Source organism: Kryptolebias marmoratus, linkage group LG16 (genome assembly GCF_001649575.2).
Source record: "Kryptolebias marmoratus isolate JLee-2015 linkage group LG16, ASM164957v2, whole genome shotgun sequence".
In the NCBI taxonomy this organism is placed as follows: domain Eukaryota; kingdom Metazoa; phylum Chordata; class Actinopteri; order Cyprinodontiformes; family Rivulidae; genus Kryptolebias; species Kryptolebias marmoratus.
Genome location: NC_051445.1, coordinates 6,462,238 through 6,485,187, shown reverse-complemented (window position 1 = coordinate 6,485,187; position 22,950 = coordinate 6,462,238). Strand labels below are relative to the sequence as shown.

Sequence of the window (22,950 nt, the reverse complement as noted above, 5' to 3'; positions counted from 1 at the left end):
AAAGGTTGTATGAAAAACCATTTAGATAAAAAGATAAGTAACAAAACATCTAAGGCAACCAGAGAAATTATATTTTCTGTGAAAATGCTGAACCTGAGGCTGAGCTGAAAGCTAAAAGTAGCAAAAGGCTAGTTAAATCTAGAAGAAGATAGATAGCAAAATGTTAGAAATAGCAAAAATCTATCTAAAAGCTAAATATAGCAGAATGGGAGCTAAAAATAGCAAAATATTGGCCAAAAGATTAAAACGCCCCACAATGCTAGCTTAAAAAACAGCAAAATGCTAGGTAAAGGTTAGCTAAAAGCTAAAAAGAGAAAAAAAGATAGCTAAAAGGCAAAACAATTAAAACATTAACAAAAAGCCAAAACAAACATGCAAAAATTAGAGCAAATCTGATGGAGATTTTTTTAAAAAAAACAATGTTTTTAAAGGATTTGAAGAGATCTAAATTTATTTTAATGAGGAACATTTTTGTAAATAAAGTTAAATATTTTGGAAAGTGTAAAAGTCACAAAAACAAATCATAGCACCCATCTAAGCTGAACGTTTCAATAAATGAACGGTTAAAATAGCACAAAATATGCAGAAGGAGTTGGATTTTAAAAAATCATATGGAAAAACAAAGAATAAAGAGACAAAGAGGAAAACAAAATATGATGTGAAGCTTCCTTCACAGGTCGAAAACTAAACTAAAACTAAAAAGGCCACCTTCAGCTGACTGACACAGCCGTGACAGAAACAGACTCCCTTCACTCACGGGAGAACTGACACAAATGACAACCACAAGAAGCATCCTGTGAGGAAACAGCAGAGGACAGAAGAAGAACTAAAGATCTGACACGTTTTGAAAATGGACAGTTCCTGATAAGTCTTTTCTTCAGCTATTATTCATTCTCTGACTTGTCAAAGCACTGATGCAATAAAAATCTGGAAGTGAGGGATATGTGAGCCATGAGCTCTTGTCAAATCTTGTTGTCAGAGGTGAATCTGGCAGAGAGAGACAGTGACATGTTTCCTATAATGATCTTGTTCTGCTTAGCAGGCCAGGTTAACGCACCGGTGTGTGTCGCATTTTTAAAACTCACTTCTTGGATCTCTGCCTGGCAGCATCCAAACCCCGTGCTTCCCTCGGAGCAAGGATGATGAAGATAAATTTGACTCAGTTGTGCTTTTGTTTATTGACTGATTTGTTTTGGAAAAAAAAAATTATCTTCCTCTTATGAGATAATCAAGTGTCAGTTACATATAAATGACTGCATGCAATTCTTCAGCACATTTTCACAGCAAGCATCCCCTGATGCTATTACAAGCTGATAAAGCTTCATTCAGAATGATTGCCACTTAATTTCTTGGTTTGGGGAAAGTATTTTATAGTGTCTGAGGAAATAATGCTGCATCCAGCAGTAGATGACATAATCTGTGTTTCCTGCCAGTTAGATGTATGCAGGTGACCTTTATTTTTCAAGGTTTGTTTCCACTTTAGAATTTCTTTTTATAAAACTGGATTTATTTTAAAGGAAAAAAATGAAGTTTGTAAATAAGTCACTGCTCTAAAAAATCAATTTACAACCTGCATATAATTCATAACCAAATTCAATAAATGAAAATGAGAGAACTTCTGTCAAAACTGGACTAAATTATGATTTATTGATAGTTTTAGCAGAACTGCAGGATAATAACAACATAACTCTGTTAAGCTGATAGATACTGAACTAAGCTTTGGTCTGGTAGTAGCTGAGAGTCGTTCTCATTCCACTCTAAGAGTGAACAGATGTTCTTAAAACTGTTTGTCTGTTAACAAAATATCCTATGAACTACTTGACCGATTTTAATGAAATTTTTAGAAATCAATCAACTGAGATTCATCAACAGCTGATTAACATTTGGAGTCACCTTAGATCAATATGGCCGCCATAGGCAAATGATCTTAGAAAACCCCAAAATGGCTCTAACTCTGCCAATTTTACAGCCACTGAGCTAACGTTTGATGTAGTAGTAGCTAAAACTAATTCACAACACGCTTTTCCAATTTCTACACATTTAATAACATCCTTGTTCAGATTTTTATTGCATCAACTGTTGGCATCAATCCTGTTAGCAAAATAACTCATTGGTTGTACATCATTTGGAGTCAAACCAATTCAAGATGGCTGCCACAGCTAATCAATCTGAGCCAACACACACAAAAATGTGGATAAATCAGTCAGTTTTACAGATAATGAGATAAAGTTTGACGTGGTAGTAGCTGAGAGTCATATGGAATAAAAATCCAGTTGGAAGCAACTTTCTGTTTTCACGTTAAAATCACAAAGTATCCAAATTATAAACATCGATTTCAGTCTTCAGAACTGTTTTTGGTGTCATTATTCACCCAACATCAAGAGATTCACATCAGATAAACAACTGACTGGTCCTCTTTTTCTTTTTTCTCTGAATTGTTTGGCGTCATGGACAAATATCCTGATACAGAACATACACTACATGCAAATTTTGCCTAAAAAGTGCTGATCCCCACACATGGTTGAGGCTATATAGGCCAGACGGTGTCACACAGCCACAGCTTGGAGCAAAACGTGATAAATCTCCCGCTGTTCCTGAAATGAAATATACATGACTGTCATTTCTGCTCAAATGGAAGCAAGTCATTTTATCCCCACAGCAACCGCCTCACATCTAATTAACACCCTTACATCCACCCAGACGCCCACAGAGCAACATAAATCCCAGGATAAACAAACACCATCAATGCACCGCTCCCTTTCAATCCAGCCATATCTTCGTCGGGAAGGTAGAGCAGCAGAGCTGAGTGTTGTGCCACAGCCTTCAAAGCCATCCCTCCTTCCACCAGTGAAGGAGGGACTTCAAAGAGGAGCAGAGAAAATGAAAGAAGACACTTTTTAATAGGCCCTGGTTTGAAACTTACCGGCGGTCTGCGAGCGCTCTGAACCAGCCACGGCTCCTCGATATGCTGAATCACAGAGCAGCAGAGCGGGGCAGATTAGGAAAAGGCAGGGAGGGTCAGAGATGGAGAGAGGAGCGGGGAATGGAAGAAAGGGATGAGAGACAGCAGAAAAATCCAACCTGGCAGTGATATAAATACAGGCCACATCTCATGTTCTTGGAATATGAAACAATAAAAGTGGAGAAAGCCTGTCTATGGAAAATAAACACACTCAAGTGTTTAAGTCGCTCAGCTGAGGTAAAATGTTTGGGATAGTAAACCGCCCCGCCATGAAGCGAGAAAAGGATGGTCGTGTGTGTTTGTCTGTACTGTCAGCAAAATATCCTGCAAATCATCAAACAAATATTAGTGAAACTTTCAGACAATAACCATGAGGTTGACCCCTGCAACTTGCTAACTTTGGAGCTCGACCCAATTCAAGATGGCCGCCACAACAAAGAGATCTTAGCAAACACAAAGATGGGTGTAGCTCGGTCAGTTTCACAGACGTTGAGCTAAAAGCTGGAGTGGTAGTAGCTGAGCCTCATCCCCAACAGCTCCGAGCGTAATACACTGCATGACATCTTTGCTTAAAACTTCAACGTGAGCTGTTGGAGTCAGCCCTGTTTGTTAGCAAAATTTCTTATGAACGTGCACATCTTCAACTGTCAACCCAATTTAAAATGGCCGCCACAGCTTATCTACCTTAGCCTACACATACATGTCTGTATGTAACTCTGAATTTTACAGTTATTGAGCTAAAATTGCGAGTGGTAGTAGCTGAGAGTCGTTCACAACACATCCTCTCACAGTTTTCAAGCTTTGAAATATTTAGTTGCAGAAAAAAATGTATGAAAAAATAATATAAACAAAAAGAGAATTTACTTCTCATAAGTCTAAAATTCTTATGAAGGTTTATTATGTGATTTCTCATTAACTGGATAGAAATTGAGGCTTTTTTTCGGTTGCTTAGCAACAGGCCTAATCATTCTCACCTGTGAGCAGCTGAGGGAAGCAACTGAGAGTTTAGGCCAGAAAACCAAAGGAACCTTCGTTATCTTTGCAGTTGTGTAATTGTTATGTTTCGTGTCATTGTGACGCAGAATCTTTAAAAACAAACCGGGAGGTTCAGAACCAAACAACGAGGAGCAAAAGGAGAAAAGTTGAGAAAGGTGAGGAGCAGGAGGAGGAGGAGACGTGGACTCAATGATCCTGGAGGCTACCGCGGCTAAAGCTACACAGGTCCGGTTCGGTTCGGTTCGGACTGGGACAGAGTCTATCCGACTGTTTCCTGGTTCCTGGATGTTTAGATTCTTCACGTCATGGTGCTGAACTTTCTTCACGGAGTCCAACTGAGCTTCAACCAGAGGTGAGTTAATTGGTTTAATTGGTTCTGGTTCTGGTTCTGGTGCTGGCTGTTCTTTCAGCAGGGTTGGACTTTGTCGAGCTTGTTGCTTTCCTGAAATGTTGTTTTTAAGCAGTTCTGCTTTCTGTGTAAATGTGTAATTTAGTAGTTTAATCACAGTTGTGTGCTGGTGATTTGTTTCTGGTTTGGCTGGCTCTGTAGCTGCTCTGCAGCGGCTTTGACCAAAAATAACAGAAATGAATATTTATATTTATAATTACAACAACAGGAAAGGCTTGATTCAGCGGTACTCCTGTCCAGTTTTCTGCAATATGTGAATCCAGTTTTTGTAACAGAATTATACTAATAATGCACGCAGAAAAACAAATAAGTTTGCACCCCCCTCTGAGGCACTTTGCCTCAAAGGGGATAAACAGAAAGTGCTGTTCTGAATACAAAATCCTGTGCTTAGAGTCATCAGAATGAGGCATTCTGCAGAAATATGGCAAGTTATTGTGATAACACTGAGAATTAAAGGTGTAGATTAAGATTGACCTTTTCATGGCTTCCGTTTTAAGACATTCAGCAATTAAATATCTGAAACGAATTTTAATATTCACTAAAATAACTTGTTGTGATGCTAATCTTATTAGTTTAAAGTGGGGTATACATGTTTCTTTTTTCATGTTATGAATTTGGTCCTTCTCTGCAGGAATAATGTGAAAACATGTAAAAAAAGACCAATAACGTCAGCAGGTGAATTTCATAATTTAATAAGCTAGTTTTTCATGTGTAGCATTTATATAAAACTTAATGAGTTGCATTAATCTTCAGGCACATTTTACGGCTCTGGACAGATTTTATTTAGTAGGAAAGTAAACAATAATAATAATAATGACTCTTTAGATTGTAAAGGCTGAAGACCCATGGGTCAGATATTTTGGTCATTTTTGTTGAAACTTGAATCTTTATTCTGCTGTTTATAATGTTATGTTAAGTCGAATGATATATGGTTTGAAAATACTCCTCCACAACTTCCTGTGTCTAAAGTTTCCTGTCATTTTCCTTTTAAACCACATGTGGTAAATACTTGGACTAAAAGCCTGATCAGGTGTCATCTGACTAAAGTCTATTTATACGCACTGTTTACTGACTGCATTGTAATTCTGGGATGTTTTTATCTCAAAAGTAAATGCAGAGCAGAGACAAGCCTTCACCTTAAAGTTGTATGTCTTGAAATAAGCATCATAGATATTTAATAGGTGCTTTACAGCCACTAGGAGGCAGTGTCATCAATGAGAAGCACCTGGAGACATGTATGCCCTGTTATTTCAGTGGACTGTTTGTGTCAAACACGGCTGTTGATCTTGAAAACAGTGTTGTATTTTTTCATAAGAGCAAGAATATATTTGTAAATTAGTCATATAACCTATAATCTTGTGGTCTGCCTGATAATTCCTTCTCTTGATATTGCAACAGCATTATTTCTAGCCTGAAACTGGTCTCTTCGATCTTTATCAGAGTTAATCTTTGTTTCCATAACGGTTTCTGAAGCAAAACTGAAACTTGTATAAGAGATGAAACCACTCACAGTTTACCACCAATACTGCGAAGGTCGTAGCTTCGCCCAGGGGACTCCTGGCTACGACTTTATACTCGCCAGCGTCATCAGGAGAGCACCTTCATGGGGGATAAAGAAAGCCGTTTAATATTATTATTAATGATTTATTTGGTGAAACTACAAAATGATTTACAAACCCATTTGTAAATGGTAAGACGGGGCTTTTAATACATTCTTCATCTCACACTCTGAATCACATTTAATCAGTTTTCTGTGGAAAGATTCCCAGCCCCAATTTGACCTTTGACCTAGTGATTTATGTTCTGCTCTCGAGTGAGTCGAGGCAATAATTTTGTTAAAGGCTGTAACTTAAAGGTGAATAAGACAGTTTTTCTGCTCAGAGTTTTCTGAACAGCTGTTTTTAGTGGCTTACCTTCTGATCTCCAGTGAGCTGAGACCAAAACTTTGTTGAAGGCTGTAATTCCACGGCTGAGAGGACATTGTCAGCAGTTCACCATCCTTATACCTGAGAAATGAGTAAATGGCTTTCTTTAGAACAATAGTCATATTTCTTTAAATATAAATGAACAAGCAATGTTCGTCCTTCTTATTACTGAACCCTTATGAGCAGCTTTCTAAATCAATGAACAGTTTGGATGAATCTTCAAGCCAGAAGGGGTCTTTGATCTCTTATTCTGTCTCAGGCTGAGTATTGTTGAGCACAGACCTTTGCAGCTCATTGGACTTGATAGGTCCCATATGGGTTGGTCAAACTTTTGAAGCCACAGGTTATGTGGATCTCAGTGTTCATGAATACTGAGTATACTCAGTCCTTTCATCAGCTAGTCTCACAGCAGCTCGAGTGTCAGGGTCAACAGTTTGGCACACGGCCTGAATTTACGCAGGTAATTCATGTTAATAGAGACCACAATATTCAGCTCATGGAACGCAGAAATCGGAAGCAAACTGTCATGACTTTTTTTGGGGTGCAAGTCGTGGACTTTAATCTATCTTTATGTTTATGTATTATATTATTTGCATGTATTCTCACCAATATATGCTTCAAATGAAAAATGACAAAGACATCAGTCTTTGAATGACTCATTGGTTAATCAGCAAGACACTTCACGGGTACAAAGAAACAAATCTTTCTTTGTTATTGTCCAATCAAATGGAACTTGTTTTAAGTTCCAAGTCTGCATATTGCTTTGGCTCCACTTAAAGGCATAATAGCTGTCAGAGTATGTGATTGATTAGAATTTTTGTTTACAACTAAATTCAACGATCAGGGCAATTGTCCCATAAGGGTTCGGAATAACTCGGCACAGCTCATTTGCATATGATCTTATCCCCAACACTCTCCACGTCTTGATTTCCCCCCACAAAATTACAGCTCAAAACTAACAAAATCTACCTCAAAAACAAAATTAGATGTCTGTTTGCAGATGATATGAAGGGCTGGATTTAGTCGTGGCGTCTTTGAAACCGTAATAGATTATTGGAACAGTATCCATAAACTGCTGGGAAGACAGATGTTCCTACCATGTGAGCGTGGGGGGTGGGCAGCCCTGCACAGTGCAGCAGAGTTTCACCATCATTCCCTCCCAGACGGTGTGAGCCCTCAGAGGGACTGCGAAGTCTGGAGCCCTGCGACTCAGTTTCTCCAAGAACTGGATGTGAGCACAACTCTTCTGTTCTGCCTGCAGCACAGATCAATAACATCCATTTTTTTAGCATGAAATTGCTGTAAACCATTTGCTTTTTGTTTGGTTATTAAAACAGTAAGCAACTAAACAAAAGAGACTAATAAATTATAAAACAATTTTTGGATATTCAACAAAGCTGTTCACTAGAGAGACAATGGTAAAAAAAGTGGCAGCTACTGAACTCAGACACTGTTTATAACAATATATTCAACAGTGTTGTGATTCATTTGCTCTACCCGACTGAATACCTGTTTGCGGAGCGCCAGTTTGTCGGCGCGAGTGCGCAACACGCGCTGGTTCCGGATCACGTCCAGTTCAACCTTCTCAGCCTCGTTTCCAAATCGTGTCCACTTATCCCTGTGATAGTCCTCATCAGCAGCCAAGGTTTCCTGCAGGATTTCCCTGATAGGAACAGTTCAGACCTTAAGTAGCTGTTTTTGTTTTGTGTTTTTTTTTTTTTTTTTATAATTTTATTTACCAAGACTAGGGGGTTTATTTACCATTCAATAACATTTCCCCAACAAACAGAATAGTTTGTAAGGTTTTAAAACGTTTAACTTAAAATGTTTGTAGCTACGACATGGCATCAGGCTTCTTTGGTCAAAAGACAATTTTTTTTTTCAAATTTATAAATATAAACTTTATGATTTTTGGCACTTTACCTTTTAAAAGGCGCATTTGTCTAATTGTACCTTTTGCTATTTTGCCTGAGAACCATTCTCCCTCTTGCTCAAAGGCCTTCGAAGTTAAAATCCTACCTGAGTGTCACTTCGGAAGAAAAGCTGCACTTACCCAGAAATCACTCCAGTCATAATGTTTGTATGTGGCTGTGTGATAACATCTTTCATATTTTTCATCAAACTGTTTTGATAGAGATTTAAAGTAGTTTTATTTTTTTCTTTCACTCAGAAGAAGCATATTCTTGCTTTTCATTCGGACAGCAGTGTGATGTGTTTCACATTAATCTAATTATTCAAATGACTTGTTGGTGGTGTATACTGTTCATTCCAAAATTCAAAAACTGATTTCAATGATAGCAAATAAAAAATAAACTCAAATTTCTGAACTGAAATGAAGAGATAATATTGTCTACATTGTTTCTGTTGTGCAGATCTATTTTGCACTCTGTAATTAGTTTGCTTATTTTAAACTAAAACTAACTAAAATTCTGAATTTTCAAACGTTTAATTCCACAACAGCCATGGTGGCAATTCTGTCTTCACCATATTTATATCTGCATTAATTTCTTATTTACAGAATTTGTTAAATGATTAGTGCTAATCGTGTCAAAATTATGGCAAAATCAATTACTTTTAGTATATTTTATATTACGGTCCCTATTATAAATAAGAAAAAGATTCAAGGCTTGTTGTGAGTGTTGATTGCTACACTACGTAGTGAATTTGCACTTGCTCTTTTGTACCGGCAGCTGCACTCGAGTACATTTTGAAGGCTGTTAAACAAAAACAGAAGCCTTTTAACAACATCAGTGGAGCCCAGTGGTAATCTATACACGTGTGTATGGTGTGTGTAGCTCTGAGTATTTCCATATTCCATAGCATCAAGCATCTCTTGTGTATGTGCAGTTCATCCATATGCATGAATTTAAACGTGCTCCAGGACACAGTCATGAATTTTGACTGCATTTGAAATGCGGAGTTTTAGTAGTCTTCTCTCTACACAAGAAGAGTGTTTGTTTGTGGATCCTGAACCATCTTTTGATTGACAGTCCCCAGGGCTTAATTATTTGAGAACATACTTCACAAACACATAAACATACATTGCACACACACACAAAAAAAGCAAAATTCTTCAGTATTCACACAAACAGTTCTGTCGTGTTCATGGCAACTGGAGCATAAGTGGACCCCCAAATGGTTGTAATTATTTTTGTAAAATGCATGCACTGGATGAATGAATATGCATACACTTGCATAGATGCATATGCACTCTCAGGTGCTCAAAATCTCAGTCGGTGGCAATATAATTCAAACCTAATTTAGTGTGTGTCTGTGTTTTTAATCTCTCTTGGCTAAGAAATGTTCATCCTTGAGGGGCCGAATTACTGCAATCCTGATTAAGTCAGTTAGAAGGTTCATGTAATTATTGCTCCAAATGGAAAATTTGAAAATGCTTGTTGCAAAATGTAGATCTTTTCCCAAAGCTTGTAAACAAGATGGTGGGAAAACCAGTATCAGATAGAAACGTGTAGATGTAGCTAAATATGCCACTCAAAGAATATTCTAGATAAAATCAAAACAAATACCACACTCTCCCAAATTGTCATGTCCAGCTAAAGTAATGTGCCGTTCCTCAAGAGTTTCAGCTTCATCTTTCAGACCTTCTGTCTCCCTGAAGTTAATCAGCATCTGTGTTAGTGAATCTCCTGCCTTGATGGTAAAGGATCAGTTCACAGTATATTCATCAGCACATCAAAGAAGCATAAGACTTGTGAAGACACCAGGCTTCAAATGGATTTAATCCTGCTAATTCAAAAGGCAGAATGATTTGGTGTTTGGACAAACCTGAAGGTGAAAAAGACAGATGAATTGTAAATAAATGGAATGGGTTGTGGGGGATAAGACTGAAAGTTATGGTGGCGGCATGGGAGAAGGCGCCTACTGAAATGTGAGATGTTATGCTTGCAGAGCCTCATGATTGCAGCAATAAATAAAAGAAAAGTTTGTCTTTTGAGAAAGTGAACTTTTACTCCCAATATCCCTTCCTCTTTTAGTTTCCCTCTATGGCAACTCTGTCTTCTAGTAGTTCTAATCCCCTCCATTTATACCTAATGTGACTTCTGTCTGTAACTTTTTGACTCTTGCTTGCCAGTTAAAGCTACCCTTAATGACTCAAAAGTTTAAAAATGGTGCTCTTTTTGGCTTTGGCGTCGAAGTTCAGACATTAGATAAGTTACATCTGTTTTGACACAAAAGTGTAAGTGCATTTTGGTTGTATTGTAGAGAAATAAAGAGGCTGCTGCTGTTGCTGCTGCTAAGCCTCCAATTGTGAAAGTGCTATTAAATCTCAACACAGACAGCGTGTGACCCAGACAGGACAAGGTGCCCTTACAGCAAAAGAGGGATTTTGGTAAAGCAAATCAAGTCACTAGAGGCAATAATCCCCTAGCTTCTGTTCTCATGTGACCTAAACCTCTCTATTCTAAGACTTTATTTTTAGATATGACACTCTCTTTCTGACAGCTGAGCAGTAATCCTGTCCTGGCAGCACGATCGTAAGACACTTAGAAAGGAAAGGATGGCTCTACAGCCCATGTCATCAACAAAAATCCTGTCCGATTCAGATTCACTTACGTGTTAAGGGTTTTATGTATCGGTAGCAAATAATCTCTGGTCACCAGACCAAATCTGTCCTTTTTTTTCAGTAAAGTGTTTCAATTACTCTTTAATTTTCTGCACAGTGGTTTCTGACTAAAAGGGAAAACTTAGGTTTGATGAGTTGAATTTTATCAAAACTAATCATCACATTATTTTAGCTTTAGTTAAATTGGATCAAAAAAGTATTTGAAAAAATGTTCTTCACTATAAATATCATTTACTAACCAACATTTGTTTGCTGTGGGAATCATTTAAGGCTATGAAAACCTGTACTTTATCAAACATTAGAGGTGTTTGTTATTAGGGTTACTGAATCAAATACATCAAGAAAGTTAGCTGGAAAATAAGTAGTACACCTATTTCATAGCAGCCCTTTTGACTTAAAATAACAGGACAAACATTTCTTAATGAGGCTGACTTCTATTAGAGGGAGTTTTTGTTCAGGCTTTAAAGAAAACTGCCATGAAACAAATTTGTAGAGAAACAAACATTATTATGGCACATTAAAACCAGAATTCCTGTTAATTCTTTCATAACTTTGTCAACTTTCTCCTGACATAGATTTGGTTAAATCCCTTGCAACGTTTGAAATAAGTTTTGTTGACACTTTTACCTAAAACAGAGGAAACACTTAGAATCTATTGGCTTGGCATATTTCTCACTGTTCGAATGATAAATCACACCTTACGCTACTTTAGTTTCAGCTCATTTGACTCATTAATGTATTATAACGGATATAAAATAAAGCCCAAACTAATATCAGATTTATTATACTGTGATCCCCAATCAGCTGAACCCTGAGTACAAGAAGCAGTCGTTTCAAACTAAAGTTTGATCTTTTTTGATGTTGATTTTCCTAATGGAAGAAAAATAAATTTGTAAGAAAGAATTTGTAAATCTGCTGGCAGATTGTTTTAAATTTTTACAAACCAACCTATTTGCTTTCTTCCAATAGGAAGAAGCTTTTTCCCCCCTTCTTTCTCTGTACAAAATAAAAAAAGAAAGCTTCTTCTGCATGACTCAGTTAAACGATTCTGGCTTATTGCTGTCGTGACATTCTTAAGACAGCAAATGAAGGGCCCCAGCTGGCCTCACAGACGGATGAATGAGAAGGAAAAAGCCCTGATTTCCATTGTTTGTTGAGAGTTTAAAAGCTCTTGTTCTGTACTGCCGTTGCAGGGGAACACATCAGTGGAACTTGACCTGCTCTTCTTTCTCCAATTAAGTACGGAGAAAGAGGATTTGGTGGTGAGTTTTGATGGCGAGGCAGAGCTTTATGACATGCACAGATCATCTAGGAAGGAAGTCCTCAGGAGAAAAGTGGAGGCTTGCTCGCAGTCTTTAATTTAGTTTCAGAAAAGGAGACTTGCACCATTCAGTAATTTCGTATCCACAAAAGGTTTTTTCAAGATGATAAATTTAAATAATCTTCTTTAGTGAGGAGCTGCAGCTGGAGGTTAGAATTTCTCTCTATGAAGATATTGTATTTTATAGATACTTGTGCCATACATAATATTTTAGGATGGATTGCATCATGGAATGATACTGCAGGGCTGTAAAAAAATCCTAAATGATTAGTTATGCCACTGAATCAAAATGTATAAACTACGTTAAAATCTAAATTATAAAATGTTAGGTTGTGTATGAAATGATCTTTCTGTATCCGGACCTATGGTGTCTACTTGTTGTCTACTAAAACATGGCAGCATGTTCTCTCACCATGTCCTGTGGCGGGGCAAGTTGTTTATGTTGAGGATCTCCTTGACAGACATCAAATCAGCGGGAATGATAGGATACAAACCAGAATAGGAGGCGTCCTCATCACTGGGCATTCAGAGCATGTTGGGGAGGAAAGAAAACATCAGATTACCACACATGTCACATCTCACCAAATGACACAAGTAAAAGATAAGAAAACAGAGGTCTTCTTCCATCATCCTTCAGCATTATTTATTCTGTTAATTGAGAAAATGTGTGCTCATATTAGCACGCCTTTTACATTTTGTCATGGATTATGGCACATTATCTAATCTATTCATAGGATCATTATTCTCCTCTGTCACCCGAAAGCAGCACCAACTCTAATTTTCTCTGACTGAACAGCAGAACAGGGCCTACATCAGAATGAGCTCTGCCTAATGTCGACATATGTAACGTACACGAGGATTCGTGCTGCTGAGCGCTTCGGGGATTCAGCCAACTATTCTCAATAAAGATAATGGATATTTTCTGTTTCATCCTGTCGAGAAGTACTAGCAAGATAAACAGTGACATAAGGAAAAAAACTGTAAACGCAGTAGTAAACTTAGAACTCATGAAAGACTAACCCATTTTTGAAAAACAATATCAGTATTGTTTGTCTGATTCTCTTTGTCAGTCAGCAGCTCAGGGCTAAACATGGTTCCTTATGTTCTACACTGAGTTTGTTTCTGGTTAGTGGAAAATAATGTAGCGTTAAATAAAACACTACTCTGGAATTTGTCGATTCAGCTGCAGGAAATGCGAGGTACTGTTTTTTTTTTTTTCAAATAAATTTGTAGTTTACAAATCATTTTTTTTACCCCCATTCATTAGATTTTGCTACAAAGGAGCCAAACTCTTTTATTTAAAATGGGCTTAGTTTGCATCAACAGTGTAATTCAGAAAGAAGAATTAGAAAGTTTAGTGTACGATGTAAAACTTTCATACTGCACATCTGGTGTGGTGTAACTAGTTTTCAGGTTTGCCACTGATTCCTTTTTCCCTTTTCAATTTGTTTTATATTCAACTTTTTACAGACACTAAAACTTTTCTTTTGTAAATTTACTTTGGTACAAATAATATTTTTATACCTGCAACACTGCTATGTGTGGCATGTTTACAGAAAAGAAATGGAAGAATTTATTTATTTCTTTGTGACAGGGTGTTAGTATCAAAGTGCCTCAGTAAATTTATAACGAGCTTTTTGCTTAATTATATGGAAACAAAACACTAGTTGTATGGGTCATTATTGTATTTGTAGCAAAAATCAAACGTTTTAATAAAATGGTTGGTTTCAATGACTAATCTGAAACTGAGTGAAAAAGCTGCCAGTGTCTGAAGAAAACTAACACCTTCAGAACATCTTCCCCTCTGGATTTCATGGACCTTTTTAAAATAACACAGATGTCTTGTTTCACTGAAATGCTGTGTAAAGACTTTTGCACAGTAATGTGATTTAATAATCATTCTATGACTTAAATTAAAAGCAAGTATGAGGTACAATAGAAGGGCTAATTCAAGGATCCTCTGAGCTTTCTATAATGCAAAGGTATTGTCTTGTTAATTTAGCAGCTCAAGCAGTGCAGCATACTGTCTGACCCAATTTTACTCAAGTGTTAGAAATGTCATAACCATAATCAGCTGCTTCAGCTCTGTCAGTGTTCCCCTTTTTCCTCAATGGTGTACAAACACACACGTCTACAGGGAGCGTATGCAGTCAGGAGGAACAGTGGCTGCTGATGACAGCTCACGCACATCATAATGTGGGCCAAAGGGTTTGGATCTTTATAATAGATTTTTTTATGGTACAGTTCTCCTGGTATTTGTTGAGGCATCGTAACATCCAGTCATCTTAAACTTTTATGCCCCGCAACGTATTTGTGTCACGTTTTAATTGTGCCGTTTGTGTGTTCCGTATAAAGAACTGGAACACAATCTAAATATAATAAAACCCCAAACAACAGACACTAAAGAAGTACATTATGATAATCAAACACATTTCATCTGTTGAAGTTATTTCCTTACTGTTGACATAGATAAAATGTACAGACCCACACACACTCATGTAGACACCGAGGAACCTACACTGGAGACAAGAAAGTCTCTGTAGAGCAACTACAATAAACGGAATTGACCTTTTCCTTATGCAGCCCTATTAACAGGAGTCAGACAGTTGTTTGTGAGCAATAAGGTTGAAAGACATATTTGTAACAAGAGAAGCAAACATTTCATTTGTGCCTCTTATCCACAGAGGGGAGCTGCTCTTTTAACAAGAGCAAACGCAGTCATGAAAGAGGATATTTCAGCTATCAATTTTTTTTTTTTCAAGCTTAACAGAAGTATGTTTTGCCTAATGTGGACGTAAAGTACAATACAGACTGACCCATCTTCTCTAAAGTAACACACACTTTAAAAAAAAAAAAAAAATTGCAAGATGCGTTTCAGAACTGTATGTTTACCCAGGTGTGTGTATACGTGTGTGTGTGAGAGACACAACCCCGAACTACCGTTGCCAACAACATCTCGCCTCAGGCGTTACTTTCAACAAACCATTTTACAAATTGCGATGCAAATTGACACGACTTCTCTTTTTCTCTTGTTTCCAAGCACAAAAATTTCCCCATTTCACGGTGTTCAGAGAACGACTTCTGCTTTTGCTGTCTTGCTTTTTTTTTTTTTTTTTTTTCTTTGTTTAGGTTCCCTCTGAGTGTGTGTGCTCAGAAGCTCGTGTCGTTGAATATTGTGGTTCAGAGCCGGAGGCCGGGCAGTATTGTGTAACTACAGCCACAGTCATGTACACAACTCTGAGGACGCAGCAAAAAAAAACACTTAACGTGTGGCTTGAACTGTGTGCACAGGAATAGAGGGTGGGCGTTCATGTGTTGTTTTTTTTATGAACAAGAACAACCTTCCTCAAAATATTAACAGGAGGAAATAACAGGAGGAATTAAAAAAAGAGGAAAATGTGAGCGGTACACGGTGATCTGTTTTTACTGAGAAGAGTGCACACAATATAAAATACAAACACTGCAAACTATTGTTGTCACTTCTTTATAGTTATATTTATATAAAATCACTACTTCTTTGTGTTTTGTTAAACCTATTAAGAGGCCACTTCTACATTGTGTTTTAGGATTCGTTTTTTTGTTTTTATGATTCCGTGCATACTAATATAGTTATTTTTTCTCACAGTTAGCAAAACTTTATACTCAGGAACCAAAACACCGGCCCAACTATAAGCACATCAGCCTCACGTCTTACAACACACAGTAATTTGCACTAAAACATTAAACACTTTTATCTACTTTAGACCTAAAGATATCATAATGTCTCTTCTTTGCCGTTTCAAAGCTCTAACTTTTCAAATAACCACACCTATGAACCAAATGTTTCTACACATCCAGCAGGTGTATGAACACACATGCTTACTTAAAAATACTCCAATCAGGTATATTGATGCATTTGATTGTGGTGGATAGTTTTTTACAGTTCTCTCTGCACAAATATTTGCTGAGCTCACAGTGGTAAGAAACTGGAATATATTTGTATATATTAGGTACATATACTTTGTGAATCTATTTTTGTACTTTTTCTGTTAACCTCACTTTCAGTAATCATGAAGAAAGTAGATATGTTTAAGGTTTAGCACATAAGTTTACATAATGTGAAATTTCTTTAAAAAATAATAATTATTTGAACAATGTGTGTTTGATATAGCAACAATACAGTTTTTCTTATTTAAAAATGTTTACAAAAGTGTTTATTGTGATTGAAGTGTTTTGGAAAAAAGGGTCAAAAAACCAAAACAAAAAACTAACATGAAGGTAAATCTGTGTGTGCTCTGCTCCCCGTGAGTTTGCTATAAGTGTACACCTGCTCATTTAATTTTTTATTTTTTTTTTAAACACAGAATAGTCAAGTTGTCTAAGTTCAATCTGAACTGAGCTTGATGGAATAATTGCTTATTTTCACCATCCCTGAGGATAAAAATGGGTCCAAATCCCTTTTCTTCTGCAGGTGGAGATTGCGGACCCACGGGTCAGCCTAATTTAATAACTCCCAGCTGTGGGGAGGTGGAAATGAAGGCAAATTTGACTTGAGTATCTCTGAACAGGCCAGGAGTGATTTCTGTTGGATCTCAGTGGAATCATCTGGGTTCACTGGTGTGTTTGCTTTGTGGTATTTTCCTCACTTTCAGCTGAATAAGTGGACAGGCCTACTGTACAGTATTTGAGCGAGTGTGTGAGGATGATTGATGTTGTCTTGAATCTAGGAAGGCCTAAACAGTAAGTGTCACAAAGAAGTAAAAAGTAAATCCAGCTGAGTGAGATTTTCACTTTTAGTGTAAGATATGTTAATACAACTGCGGTCAGATTTTATAAAATTGATATGGTGCAGGGGAACCATTTTACTGTAAATGTTACCGTATATTTAAAAAGCTTCACAATGATGTCAGACATTATTCAAAGGGATTTCCTGGCACTCCAGCATCCGTCAGAAACCAGTGGTCAATTTTAAAGGAAATTATAAATTCCAGATGTAAAACAAAGGATTATTTCTGAAGACAGAGCTGTTAGAAAACATTAATTTAAAGATGGCATAATAGTTACTGGGTTTGCTGCATAGGTCTATATGAACCAAAGTTTACTCAAATCTTAGTTGTGACAAGAAAAAAAACAGTATTTTTACTCTTTTTGCAGTCCAGCCTGAGCTCATTCTGACTCATTTTCAAGAATAAGCCACAAACGTGATCCTCACTTTAGGACAAAGTAGATCCATTCTGCTTTTTATACTCTAAAGAAATGGCAAACAAATAGTTTCCTGTTGCTAAGTTCTTTTGGACACTTTACATTAATTTTCCTGGCCCCTTCCTGTTTCACACTAATCAGTGAAATTCTAACACTGTTAATAAACACAAACTATCTGATCTGAATAATTGGACATGGGGCTGGTTTTGTGTGTACATGTATATCTTCAGCCCCATAAGTTTGTGGTACTAGGAATTTTAAATCTAGGTGATTATATGTTGCTGATCTAATAAAAGAAGGATTTGATTCATCCTCTCACCACAGGTACCAGAACCCCTCATAATGTCTTTGGTCTTAACATGTCTGGGATTATGTAGCCCACAGACTTCAGTGAATATGTTGTCTCATTGCCATCATATGGTTCTCTTCATAAATACTTAATGCCCTTGGTAAATTGAAAACAAATCAGTGGTTATTGATCCAGACAGCTTGTGCTGCATAATAAAAATAAGACTGTGTCTAATATACAGTATTTGCTTCAGCACAGATTTGTTTTCCTGATGTGTGGCTTTTCTAGCCGCTGTTTTAAATATTTAAGCTATTACACTTTATACACCAGTGCTGTAGTTCTGTCTTCATTTTATCGAAATTAATATTTTAAAATATGTTTTAGAAAAGTGAGATAAATTCACTGAAAAGATTCTTTGTTTTTCTTTTTTAAAAAGCATATTTGAATGGTTAAATATAAAGTTAAGACCTGTTAGGATTTACTTTATTTTTCCAGTGTGGCGATTAGAATCACACAAACTAAAATAATAAGTATAGTTATAGCTTCTTTAGAACGCACAAATTTAAAAATGAGAGAAGTTTGTGTGTTTTAGGATTTCTACTTCAAGAGAAGTACTCTAAAAGTATAAGCAGTTTAAACATGAGCTGATATCTTGTCCTTTGCTTTTAAACACATTTCACATGTAATTTAATCACCAATGACAAAAATCATTATCATTATGAAAGTGATATTTATTTTTATTAGTGAATGTTGGAGTGATATTCAGTGTTTTTCTTCATCTCAGTGAATCTCACAAAGGACATTGTAGGTTGGTCTCAGTATTAAGCCTGTTATTATGTTTTAATAAAGTTATAAAACTTTAGGATAATGAAAATGTATTTTTATGGGAGGTTCATTACTTTAAAAGCTCTCTTGGTAATTGATAATCCTTGTGTCTGTGTGATTAAAGAGACAATCCGGAGGTCACCCTGCACTACAGTATTTATCCTGACCTCCATGCAGCAGTTCAAATATTTGATATGTCAATAATAGTTTTTGTATTTGGCGAATAAAGTGTCGCAGAAGAATACTGTTTAGCTGCTGTGATAAAACCTTTAGGATCATTAGCACCCACAGCCAAAGGGTAAAGGCGATAATGTTTTTGCTCATTGTCTCCGTGTTCATATTCGTTTGTTTTTTTGTCTGTAGCATTAGCAAAATGTCCCATGAGCCACTGGATGACTTTTATTAAAACTTGCAGGATAACTGACTTTGCAAATCACAAAAATGGCTACGATTCGGTCCGTTTTACAGATATTGAACTAAATTTTGATGTCGTAGCTGAGAGTCATTCACAATTCTGAGCATGACATGTCCGGATATAGCTTGAGATTCCACATAACATTATTTTCAAGGTTTGACCGACTTCATCATTTATCAACACAAGATCTTAGTCAAAAAAATGACATGAGTGGCAGCTGGCAATATACATTCCTTCTAGGAATTATAGGCCTTTATCTTATGTGTCTATTAGCTTTGTAGGTTAATGCTAAAAATACTTGAGCACACCAGATTCATCATTTAACCACTGTGCCACTCATGAACAATAAAATCAGCATTATCATTCCTCCATCTTCTGCTGCGTGTCAGTAAACTGCACCTGGAAGCGAAGGTCCGCTTCGTCATCTGGGAAGACAGCTGCATGCTGTGAGACATCTGGGATAACTGCTGCTCCTGATCTCGTAGCATCGCCACCCTGGTTTCCATGGCAACCTGCCCCAATCCGGACCTGTCAGGCTGGGAGAATCCAGGAGTGAGTTTTCTGGGTTTGTGTAGGAGGAAGTGGGATGCAGAGTCGATGAGGATCACACACTAAAGGGACTGAGGAGAAACTTCATCAGGAGTTTTATTTTAAGCACCTTGAAGCCGTGTGTTTTGGTTTAGATCACAGGTTCGCATTATTTCTAATTTTTAGAAAATACGGTGCAGGTTTCTATCTAATCAGAACATTATTAATGGTGAACTTTGAAAGTAAAATGACTCCCTTTTCACATGTTGAATTTATTGAGGTATTAATACGTTTGTAATGTGTTTCAGTTTAAAAAGATGAGGATAACAGTACCTCTACACTGTCCTTCACCTTTGCTTTGAAGCTTTTTTTAAATTTATTTTATTAAAACATTTTCAGCAGTTGATGGGCATGAGACTCTGCACTTCTCTCCCTGATGAAGCGTGTTTTTGAAGAAGGTTGTATCCACACAAATTACATTAAATCATTGAAGAGAGCCAGCAGTTATCCAACCTGACAGTTTCCAATGCCACAAAGCAAACTGAGCTCAGAAAGCTGTTGGAAAAACATTTGACTTGGAGCTTTATTCTCAAATATTTACATTTCTCTCATCTGCAGTTTGTCTACAGACAACTTGTGAGAAAACCTGAAGTAAGGCTTTGCAAATAAGGGCTTATTTAAATACCTGTTTTGTAACTTCTGACATCGCACTGATACAATAAATAGTTAAACAGGTTATTTTTAATGTCTCCTTTTAATGTAAAAAAGCTTTCAAAGTATTTGGGATATATCCAAAGTGCATTTAAAAACAGAACAAGGTGTTATTGATAATCTTTCTGAATCAACATTAAACAGTTTCATTCTTAATTTAGAAAAAGAAATAGTCATTTTCTTGACTAGTTTTTTTTCAAAATACTTGGAAACATCTGTGACTTGTAATTTTGATCCAAATGACATTAATGAACACTGAATATAAATTAATAAAATCCCCATCTTTAAAATAGAAAATAATAAAAGTTTTGACTTGGTTTATTGTCTTTAAAAATGGTCAACACTTAAACACATCATAAAGATAATTTGAAGTGCCTTATTTTTAAATGTAATGAATACTCAATTTCATTGAGACTTTCAGGCAGTTAATAAAATAATAGTGAATTAGATTTTTTATTTTTTTTTGTCCAGTTTAGCGTGGTTTACAAGGTGTGTTCCAGTCCCAGGTTAAATGAATCACCCTTTTGTGGGCCACTGCGCCCCTAATAATCCATCAGCTGAGGTCTGCCTTGCTGCGGTTCACACCTTCACTGTCATTAATCATGCGGCTGCTCTGGGGAAGTGAACGCAGAACGCGCCCAACAAACAGAATCAGGTCGCGTCTGAGTGATGGCTTCATTCAACCATTCCCAATAGAATGAAACGTGTTGGTACCATAAAGGGGCATTTCCTGTCATCTCTTTTCGATAATACTGAAAAACAGCGTGGTGTTAGATAACAAGCTAATGCGTTAGCAGGCCAGCTGGTTCCGGTCTATTTTTGTGTCTCATTGCCGTACAAAGGTAGAGGATTGTTTGAGCTCTAATAATGGCAGCTGGACCTGTAGCACATTAAAATGGATCAGTCTCCATAGGTAGACCTGGATCCAAGGTCCCTGGAGGAAAAGGAGCAAACGCAAAGTGGTGCTACTTCTACAGCCATTGGGGCTTTCAGTCTTTAGAGTGAAATGCTCACCTTTTTTATACAATTTAAAAACTATAACAGTAGAAAAGGATTATCTGTTCTGTTCACTAAGAGAAGCATTGTCCGCTCTCGATGAGAAGTTAAATTATAACATCCAAAGAGAGTAATTAAAAGCTTCGTCGGCTGAGGCCATCAAAAAATGAGACGATTAAGAAGGTCAACTGGAGAAACAAGCAAACACACTCAGGACAAAAAAGAGAAAATAATCTTTTCTGACAGTATGCAGTTTACACAGGGTTGGAGTTAGTAACAGGTTTACTGACTAAAAAGCAAAATCCCCTGAATGCTATTGGTAGTGGATCAAAAAGAAATTTGAGGAAACAAACCCCACTTACCCTTTCTTAAAAAAGTGAAGATGTTCTCTGCACGTGAAAGATCTAAAGGACAGAAGTATTCCTCTTTCTTTTCTGTCTGCTCGTCTGTTTCTCACCTTGAACTTATTCTGTCTTGGTGTCTCACTTCTCTATTGCCTCTTACTGTCTGTCTCCATCTACTTCTCTCTCTCCATTATGCTTCTGTAGATGAAAAGGTGAGGGTGACCCTGAACACAAAGTGCCCTTTGGTGCCAACTATGTGGACAACACAATGCTCTCTCATTCTTAAGTTGGTAAATATAGACCAATGACATCCTCCTCTGCCCACACACACCCTCAGTCCAAGCCACACTTGTTACTAAATGGACACACAAAACCACTACAGCCACACACACACACAAATGACCACCAACAGCCATATCGATTTAGTGATATCTCTTTGGACAAACGACTAAAACAGAAGGTGCAATGACACAGCAACTCCCAATGCAATAAAATTTGAGAAGCTAAAAAAAAAACCCAGCTAGTTCATCTAACGGCCTCTAAATTTAAAAAAATCGGATTCAGCTCTCTTATCACCATCTCACCTGGGTATATGTGTTTTAAAAAGTCCAGGAAAGAGCAAGCTGGAAGTCAGAGGAAGATGGAGTAGTTGGAGAGCAGATACAGGGGAATAAAAAGAGAAAGAAGGTATCATAATGAGAAAACAAAGGGATACTGAACATGTCTGTTATTGAGCAGAGTGAGGCTCCAACCATCTGGTTTCATATTTAAACATTTGGACTTTGACTCTACATTTGAAAAAGAAAGTTCTTCTTAACTGTGCAGCAACTCCTGAGACTCCCCAAACTGAGGCAAGTCCTCACTTTTGAAAAGCTCAGTCTTCATTTTGGTACAGAAACATTTTATTGATGATGGGATCCAGTCTGAAGATTCAATGAGGCATATTGAACGATTACTTAATCTGTGTCATTCTAGTTATCTGATTGTGTGTGTGTGTGTGTGATGCCAGTTTTGTGTTCACTTCATCTTTCTGCAAATAATTTAAAGGAGGCTGACATTTTGTTGTCATGGTTGCTTTTTTGTCCATGCACAGAGTGTACAGTGCTGATTTGATTGACAGGAGCTAAACACACCGGTGCACAGTACTGTAAGGAGGGATGAGAGGTTATTTATAAGCTTTTAGTGGCCACACCTGCCTTTGGAGTATCAGCACACAATACAAGCTCGGGTTGCCAGGCCCTCTCTTTTTGTCATATGCCAACAGGAACTGTCAGACTAAGAATAACTGGGACACAACAATTGGGAGACGCCTCTATAATTTACTCTTACTTTGGAAGACTCTTCAGATTCTGGCTCCACTACAGAAACATCTTCTTATATTAGTCTTTTTTTTTTTTGTTCCCTAACTGTAGAAATAACTCAGATTGGAATAATTACTATAGGCAGTATTGGTCCAAAACCAT

The 22,950-nt window shown here is 37.1% G+C and overlaps 1 protein-coding gene across 3 annotated transcripts in view; it reads right to left on the bottom strand.

Moving 5' to 3' along the window:
* The window catches only part of myom3 (myomesin 3), a 58,350-nt gene extending 36,655 nt beyond the window's left edge, over positions 1-21,695 (bottom strand). The window contains exons 1-8 of one of the 3 annotated variants that reach the window (XR_005234193.1): positions 21,506-21,695; positions 19,308-19,444; positions 12,611-12,715; positions 7,802-7,955; positions 7,390-7,547; positions 6,281-6,373; positions 5,878-5,966; positions 2,924-2,968 (exon numbers count right to left, since the gene is read on the bottom strand). Coding sequence is in view for 2 of the 3 variants with exons in the window: in XM_037980199.1 (XP_037836127.1) it covers positions 2,924-2,968; positions 5,878-5,966; positions 6,281-6,373; positions 7,390-7,547; positions 7,802-7,955; positions 12,611-12,715; positions 19,308-19,414 (751 nt within the window). In the remaining variant the exon portion in view is untranslated. Of the gene's footprint in view, positions 1-2,923; positions 2,969-5,877; positions 5,967-6,280; positions 6,374-7,389; positions 7,548-7,801; positions 7,956-12,610; positions 12,716-19,307; positions 19,529-21,505 lie in introns of all 3 variants that reach the window. The other 2 variants (XM_037980199.1, XM_017423745.2) reach the window with 2 other exon arrangements.
* Positions 21,696-22,950: the final 1,255 nt, after the last annotated feature.